This window comes from Alosa sapidissima, chromosome 4 (genome assembly GCF_018492685.1).
Source record: "Alosa sapidissima isolate fAloSap1 chromosome 4, fAloSap1.pri, whole genome shotgun sequence".
Taxonomy (NCBI): Eukaryota; Metazoa; Chordata; class Actinopteri; order Clupeiformes; family Clupeidae; genus Alosa; species Alosa sapidissima.
In genome coordinates this window covers 17417711-17426442 of record NC_055960.1, presented here as the reverse complement: position 1 = coordinate 17426442, position 8732 = coordinate 17417711, and the positions used below count along the sequence as shown (strand labels likewise).

At 40.8% G+C, this 8732-nt stretch overlaps 1 protein-coding gene across 1 annotated transcript; it reads left to right on the top strand.

Moving 5' to 3' along the window:
• The first annotated feature begins 5058 nt into the window (after positions 1-5058).
• Positions 5059-6137, top strand: LOC121707345 (G0/G1 switch protein 2-like). Its single transcript, XM_042089838.1, has 2 exons — positions 5059-5202; positions 5411-6137. The coding sequence occupies exon 2, from the start codon at positions 5434-5436 to the stop codon at positions 5776-5778; it is 345 nt and encodes a 114-aa protein (XP_041945772.1). The 5' UTR covers positions 5059-5202; positions 5411-5433; the 3' UTR covers positions 5779-6137.
• Positions 6138-8732: the final 2595 nt, after the last annotated feature.

Below are 8732 nucleotides of genomic sequence, written 5' to 3'. Positions count from 1 at the left end.
CTTGACAACATAGCTCATGTAACCAATCAAGACTTTTCCTGGGAGTTTAGCTTCGTCAAAAGTTAACAGTACTGATAGACTGTCACATATAACTTCATTCCTTCTTGTTTTAAGTCGCTTTGCTTCCCTTACTTTAATATTTTGTATTCCTTCTTTCACTGAATCCACTGACTCACTTAGAGGAATCCCAGAGATCACACCCCTAACAAAGTTTTTGTCATATGCCATTGAACACTTCACTCGCTGTCCATTTAGTTTATTTGTCTTTATTGCTTTCTGTTGTTGTTCATCACTTTTACATATTACCAGTAAAGAACCATTCCTCAATTGTTTAGCGCTCCTTACCTCCCCAATGTCTTTATGCAGACTTTTGGTTAGTTGGATTGGACTCCACTCGTTAAAAGTAGTCCCCTCTTGTAACAATTTGATAAACACCTTGAACTCATCTTCACTCCTTTTCACCGTTTTTATTTCTTTATCAATGTCACTATAATCTGATTCGTCTCTATCTTTAGTTTTCCGTTTCCTATTGATTACTTTCCACTCATCCAAACTCCCGCGTCCAACATCCATCTCCCCATCCTCACTTCCTGATCCGTAATTTCCTGACCTCTGACCATTCACAGTCCAGTTGTTGCCAACCGCCTGTAGCTCACGATCAACAGACAAACGTCTACGCTCCTTTTCTCCAGATGCCGCCATTCCAACCCGAAAGTCTCCTCTCCCACTTTTTCTCATGCATGCACTGTTAACTGTGGGACCTTATATAGGCAGGTGTGTGCCTTTCCAAATCATGTCCAATCAACTGAATTTACCTTTAATCAGTGGAAACAGAATGCACCTGAGCTCAATTTTGAGGTTGATCGCAAAGGCAGTGACTACTTCTGTACAAGTGAATTCTTCGTTTTTTATTTTTAATAAATTTGAAAAAAATCTCAAACACACTTTTTTTTTAGTTGTCATTATGGGGTATTATGTGTAGAATTTTGAGGGGGGGGGATTAATGTAATAAGGAATAAGGCTGTAACATAACAAAATGTGTAAAAAGTGAAGTGCTGTGAATACTTTCTGTATGCACTGTACAGAGATCTGCTTCTGATGCATTTTTACACATGCATGGTATTGTGCTTTGTGGTTTGTCATTGCGGTTTTTTTTATTATTTGCTTTTGTGTTTTGTGATTTGCCGTTGTGATACTGAAGAGTATTAGGGCCACATGAAAAAAATTTCTTTTAGAAAATTCCGAGACTGACTCTGTTATTATTATTATTTCCGCAAATGTGTGGATTTATCTCAAAAGAAAATTAGCGGAAATTTCAAAAATATAGCCTAGGCTACTCTTCCGTAAATATCGGACCTTAATTATGACCGCCGCGCAGCGAAGCGGCGGTCATATAGGTTTAGTCAGATTTTTTTTTTTTTTTTTTTTTTTTCTTTTTCGCATGCCCAAATTTCCGTCAATGATTCCCGGGACACTGAAAGACCGGGGTACACGAAACTTGGTGGACATGTAACCCCACATGGATAGCATGGAACCATCGTTTTTCGTTTTGATCTGTAGCCCCCCCGCTGAATTGGACCCCCCGAAAGGAGGGTAGGGCAGACACAGTTTTCTGTGAATATCTCGAAAACCGTAGGGTTTAGGAGGACCATTTTTTTTTTGTATGTTGATCTCAAGGGGCCATGTCAACCCATTCCATAACCACTCATTTCATGTATAGCGCCACCTAGTTAAACACAAAAAAGTAAAAATGAGGTGGTGTAATTGAAGGTATCTGTGACCTAACATAGTCAAAACTGCACGAAATTGGAAGTGTAGGATCAATATGACACCCTCTGTATGCACGCCAAGTTTTGTGGAATTCCGTTCATGGGGGGCCACACAATAAATTAATTTATGTTACTATACACCAACTGGCCTGTAGGTGGCCGGAGACAGTTTTCTGTGAATATCTCGAGAACCGTAGGGCCTAGGAGGTCCACCTTTTTTTTGTATGTTGGTCTTAAGGGGGCATGTCAACCCATCCCATTACCACTTATTTCATGTATAGCGCCACCTAGTTAAAAATTAAAAAGCAAAAAGTTAGGTGTTTTCATCTCAATATCTCTGGCTGACAAGGTCAAAACTGCACGAAATTAAAAGTGTAGGATCATTATGACACCCTCTGAATGCATGCCAAGTTTTGTGTACTTTCGTTCATGGGGGGCCTTACAATAAAATAATTTATGTGTACATTTAGTGACGTACACCAACAAGGATTCCCGGGACACTGAAAGACCGGGGTACACAAAACTTGGTGGGCATGTACCCCCCACATGGATAGCATGGAACCGTCATTTTTCGTTTTCATCTGCAGCCCCCCCGCTGGACTGGACCCCCCGAAAGGAGGGTAGGGCAGACACAGTTCTCTGTGAATCTTTTATGGTATGTTGGTCTCAAGGGCCCACATCAACCTGGCTCATAATCACTCATTTGTGATTTGCCCCCCCGGTAAAAAATGAAAATCAGTAGGATTAAAAGAAAGCCAAAATAAATATTCATCATCATCATCATGGCTGCATTTTCAGTATTGGCGAGAAGTAGTCGTTTGTCCACTAGATGGCGCATCGTTGCAGTGAGACGTAATTTTGTTGGAAGTTAAAAGTGGGTTGGAAAAAACAATGGACGCTTCATACAAGGACTGTAATTTACCGCAGCGAACATCTAATAAGGATAGGACGATGTTCACATGAAGTGTAATTCCCATTTCTTCTTGAAGCCGAAATAAATCTGAGGATGTTTATCGGACATGCTTGGTTTTTACTGCAGTACGTTAATCTTGTAATATCAATAAGGACCTAGGTAATGTTACCGTTAGAGTTGGTTGAGTGATGGAGGCATTTGATTTATTGCATTTGTAGAAAACTATAAATGCGGTTATACCAAGCAAATGTATAGCAGCACTGTTTGTATCTTTCGACTGTCATTTATTGCACGTGCTACAAAATCATTCTGTGCAATGGAAGATTTACCAACGTTACACCGGTCTGATACAGTTTTGCCTATACATGCGTGAGACTGAGACGCCTGTTTATTTTGTTTTAAGTGCGTGCAGGGTGTGAGAGGGGAATCGATGTGCTTTGATTACAGCTTGGTAGTTGTAGTCTGTGAAATTAAAAAGCACGTGTGTGTGAAGTATCCAAACAATGACACCTTCATTTCATTATGGCTGCTTTAGCAAAACACCTTAAGCTACTGTGTAGTGGGTCCCATTTAGAAGTGGCTACTTCATTCGCGCTTTCCTTGACTCATGGAGCTGCGTGAATGTTATTACAACTTTTCGCCACGATATGACAGTTTAAGTCCGCTTGATACTGTAAGTCGTAAGCCATTGGTTTCCAAAGGAGATTTTATTTGTGTCGCCAGCATAGCCTATTGACAATTTATGTTGTAAATAGGCCTACCTTATAATCCTACCTGTAGCTTAGGGAAGCTAACAGCTTTCTATTAGGATCTAGTTTGTTAGTTACCGTTTTGTCATAACTCCCTGATGCATTTTTGCATTTAGAATAGCCAGAGCGTGTATATCTCAATCGGAAAATTAAACAATATCGGGTGCCTATGGACTAGGCTGGGTGAACCCAGCCTGATCTGCCCGCTATTTATTTTTTGATTTCTTAAAAGATTGAGCTTGGTCTGATGAAAGCCAGACTAGCCATGGACCTCAGTTAAACAATGCAAGGGAACATGAATCAGCCTATATTTGCACTAACAATAACGGACAAAAGCTCTTCAACTTTGGCCCGTTAAAATGTGTGAACAGTCTAGCGACGCATTTCATCAAGGCCCATTTGGACATGTCAGTTATTTGCACCACTGGTTAGATGTAAAACAGCATTTCGTTTCAGACTAGGCTACTGTTACTTAATTTGTGCATTAACAATAACGTTTCAGACTACTGTTACTTAATTTGTGCATTGACAATAAAGTATTACATGAACTAAAGATGACTAAAATCTTATGTAAGAAGAAGAAACATTCACAAAAAATCCATCCATCCAAAAATGACCTTTGTTTTTGATAGCTGTTGAAAACGGCATGGAACTGACAGAGATGTTTTTGTTTAAAAATACATAAAAAATAAATAAATAAATAAATAAATAACATTATGCTGATACCTTTTGCTTTTCCCAAATACAATGTAGCCTACAGGTGTAAGTGACCTTTCATCAATCCAGTTGCAATGGATGAACTGTGATGAACTGCCCTACTTGTGATTGTTTAGAGATTTTAAAGGTTTTATAACAATTCTACATCTTCTTTGGCTATTCTACAATCTATTCACCTTTTCAGCACCAGTAGGGTACTTTCTGTGCAGCCGCACACACACACTCAGGCATGCCAAACAAGCATACACAAAAGTTTCAAGAGTGGGGGATGGAGTAAAATATGGAGACAAATTGAAGTGTGATTTATTTTCGCGGAACGGATGTACAGGACTGAGCGGCGGTCATATTTTGTACCGCTATGCGGTACATCTAGTTTTGATAGGAATAGGCCTACCAGTTGTTGCCACGGACCTAGACAATGTTTAGGCTATGACATGTTGGTAGGCTAAATAGCCTATGGCAAAACGACCCTCAATAAATATGTGAAGTATGGATTCACGTATGCACTTATGGAGTTGAGGAATTGAAATGTGAAATGTGCCTAACGTCAACATTTTCCAAACAAGTGCAGGCACTTTACGCATCTTACCACTAGCTTACCGTATCAGTTGGTGACAGTTCGCAACTAACTACCATGGGAAATTGAAGGTCAAGGCCAGACCCGTTGAGAAACACTAACACTGGTCTAAATAACGTTCCCAAACCACCACCTCTGTGAGAGCAAAGCAGAAATTTTAGTTGCCTAAAATCTCTGAATATGACTATGAAAGTTTAAGCAATTTGTAAATCTATAATGCTAGACTAGGTGCAGTCCACGTATTTCACGTAGCCTACTTAAACTGTCCCTTTGCTTCAGCTCAAACTCCGCATGGGTAGCACATGGACACTGGCACGTCCCTGTGTGGGAGTGGTTTGGAGTACAGTTAGTATAAATGGACAGATCATCTGCTGCCTCATACAGCACTGCACTGAGAAATTGGGCAAGAGTGGAAGTGAGCTAATTTCCAAAGAGCCGACTTCACATTTCTGTCACTTCACTGACAGCGCGTTTAACGTAAGTAAGCAGATAACCACTCAAATGCCAACAACGTGTAGGCTACAGTAGGGCCTAGCCTACTGCATAGACTTAATAATTGTAGACCTAACTGTGTCAATGTTACCAGAGAATTAGGCAATATACGATGTGATCTCTGAATATGTTACTGAAAAGCAATGTTGTTGATAATTCAAATATTTTAACCTTGCCTTCAATTTTGCCTTAGGTGTTAAACTGTGACTACTCGACATGGAGACCCTCCAAGAAATTATTCCATTCGCCAAAGAGATGATCAACCAGAAGCCCAACCGGGGCATGCTGAAGGTTTACTTGGTGGGCTCAGTGGTGGCCGTCCTGGGGACGGTTCTGGGTTTGGTCCAGACTGTCTGTCAGTCGTTCTCTTCCGTTGACGACGCGGCTCTGGATGCGGAGCTAGCCAAACTGGTGGCACGGGAGTTGCGCGAAGAAGAGAGACGCAGAAAGCGTGAAGAGGTGCCTGAGGTGGTGGAGAAGACAAATTACGGCGAACGAAAGAGAGAAGAGATGGCTGGTGTGGCTCATAGAAGCGCAGCAACACGACTCCACGCATCTTAAAACGATTTGAGACAAACCACTCCTATTCAAATGAAGTAAACAATTTCTACCATGCCAAATTCAATACGACGCACGAAAGACTGTTGACCTCATCCAATCATTGTATCAGACTGCTCACAAGCTGGGGATTTGCAGTTTGAAGGTTGGACAGTACACAACCTAGAATGGGATGTCAGTCTTGACATTCTGTTGTAAACCTGTCTAGTCAGGAGATGGCTGCTGTGCAGCCAGAAATGTTGAACATGTACATATTTAGTTTTGATTAAAAAAATACATTGCATTGTTTTATATCCAAGATGATAAGTGACTACAAGCTGACTATATTTGTTTTTGCTATGCAATAAAACTTTTGTACAAAAGTTTTGGATGATGTGTCTGTCATTGAAATCAAGAAATCAGAATCAGTTTTATCGGACATGCATACACAAGGAATTTGACTTCGGTAGGTGTTAACTATACATTCAACAAATAAACATGTAGTAGTATACATCTAGTACAGTGTTTCTCAAACTTTTTCAGACGAAGGACCACTAACCAATAAAAAAGAAACGCACAGACCATCTAGCTTAAAAAAAAAAGATTAGACCTACTTCAACAGTAGGCTATATTAGCCTACACAATAGGCCTACTCACTGAACCACCTTGCTTATTGTCTTTGCACTTTGCTTATTGTGTCAGAGGATTCATATGATTTAAACTGGCATATCTTACATAGACAGTGTTGCAGAGCTGTTTGGATTTACATACAAGTTGGTTCAATATTGCAAACAACTCATCTATATTATATTTTCCCACATCTGCTCGCGGACCACTTGGGATAGCTTGCGGACCACACTTTGAGAAACACTGATCTAGTAGACACATATTGTACAATAGAGATAACAATGTACATATAGGCACATATAATATACAAAAACAAATATATGAAAAAGACATAATATTCAAGTACACATGGAGTGGGATGTCAAGTGCAAAAAGTAATAGTGCAAATGTAGTGTGCAAGATGCATATTGGATTAATAAAGTATGTAATGTGTAGAAGAAGTGGGTGAATGGCCAAAGTGGTGATGACCCCATCCACAGTTCAGGAGAGTGATGGCAGTGGGAAAGAAGCTGTTCTTGTGTCTGGTTGTTTTTGTGCGCAGGTATCTGTAGCCAGTGGTTAAGTGGGATTTGGCAGGTGGGGGAACCCTAAAATCCAGTGTCGGTGCAACAGGGAAAAATGACTCACCATTGGACAACATATTGAGTATCGTGGTGTAGCAACACTTTTTGGACAAAAATTGCTTTCTTGGTTTCTTGGTCACCTCTGTACACGCGAAAAATGAACTCACCATTAACAATATAATCGTGCTATATTGTTGGTATGAAAGAATATACTTATTATTAATTTATCTGAGGTCATTCCTCCTTGTTCCCTTAGGCAAACTGCAAGGGGTCCAGCTGGTGACCTGTGATGTTTTTGAGGTGGGTCAGCACCAGGTGTTCAAAGGACTTCATGGTGACTGTCATGTTGGAAGGGGATTGGGCACGAACAGCCCTTTTCAAGTCCAGCCACAGATTTTCTATAGGATTGAGGTCTGGACTTTGATTTGGCCACTCCAGAACATTCACTTCATTGTCTTTAAACCATTTCTGTGTAGTTTTCGCTGTATGCTTTGGCTCATTGTCTTGCTGGAAAGTAAATTTTCTTTCAAGTCGTAGTTCTTTTGCAGACTGAATCAGATAATCCTCCAGGATTTCCATATATTTTGCTGAATTCATTTTACTTTTATTTTTACAAGCCTTCCAGGGCCTGCTGTCGAGAAGTATCCCCACAGCATGATGCTACCATGCTTCAAATTAGGGATGGTGTCAGGGATGGCAGGAGGCCCCAAGTGCAAGACCCTTCCAGGCAGTATTTCAGACAAACACACTTTAATTTTAAACTACAAACTTACACATTTACAAACGTACTTACGGACAGGACTCAGACAGGGTGAACAGAGAGACAAACCCACAAAGGACAGAGGAACAGGAGGGTGGAAGTACACAGACCAATTAACAGAAAGACAGAGGACTGGACAAAACCAACAAGACAATAGGGAACAGTTGTGAGCAGAAATGGAGGAAAACTAATGAGACAGGAAGTGCAGACCATATAAGGGAATGGGTGAAGACAAAGACACATGACCAGACAGGTAAACACAGAGTACATGACACCGAACAATATACAGAATGGCCACCAGGGTGGCAAAAAGTCACTAGTCCAGGCAGGATCCTGACAGATGGTGTGTTTTTGGTGATATGCAGTGTTTGGTATTCGCCAAGCATAGTCTGATGGTCAAAAAGTCCGTTTTGGTCTCATCAGACCAAAGAACCTTCTTCCATTTGACCTTGGACTCTTCCATATGTCTTTGGGCAAACTTTAGTTTAGAGATGGAATAACAGCTTTGACACTCACCCATATAGAGCTTTGACTGGTGAAGAACTCTCCCATCTCAGCTGCTGAAGCTTTTAACTTTTAACTCTTCAGAGTTATCATAGGTGCCTTGGTGCCCTCCCCCACCACTGTTTTTCTTGAACCGTCACTCAGTTTGTGGTGATGGCCTGCTCTAGGCAGATGTGTACATTTGCCATATTCCTTACATTCCTTAATAATGGATTTCACTGAACTCCAGGGGATGCTCAGTGACTTGAACATTTTTTGTATCCATCCCCTCACTTATGCTTAGTGATGGGGACGAGACCGCCTATGCCGAGTCCGAGACAAGATTGAGTCTTTGAAGGGTCGAGACCGAGTCCGTTGGTTTTCAAATACAGTCGAGTCCGAGTCAAGACGAGTCTTTGAGGAAGCAAGTCCGAGTCGAGACCGAGTCCTTTAGGAGTAGAGACCGAGTCGAGACCAAGACCATAAAAACATGTCAGTTTTCATATTCATGATTTAATATCACCCCAATTAATAATCAACAGTTA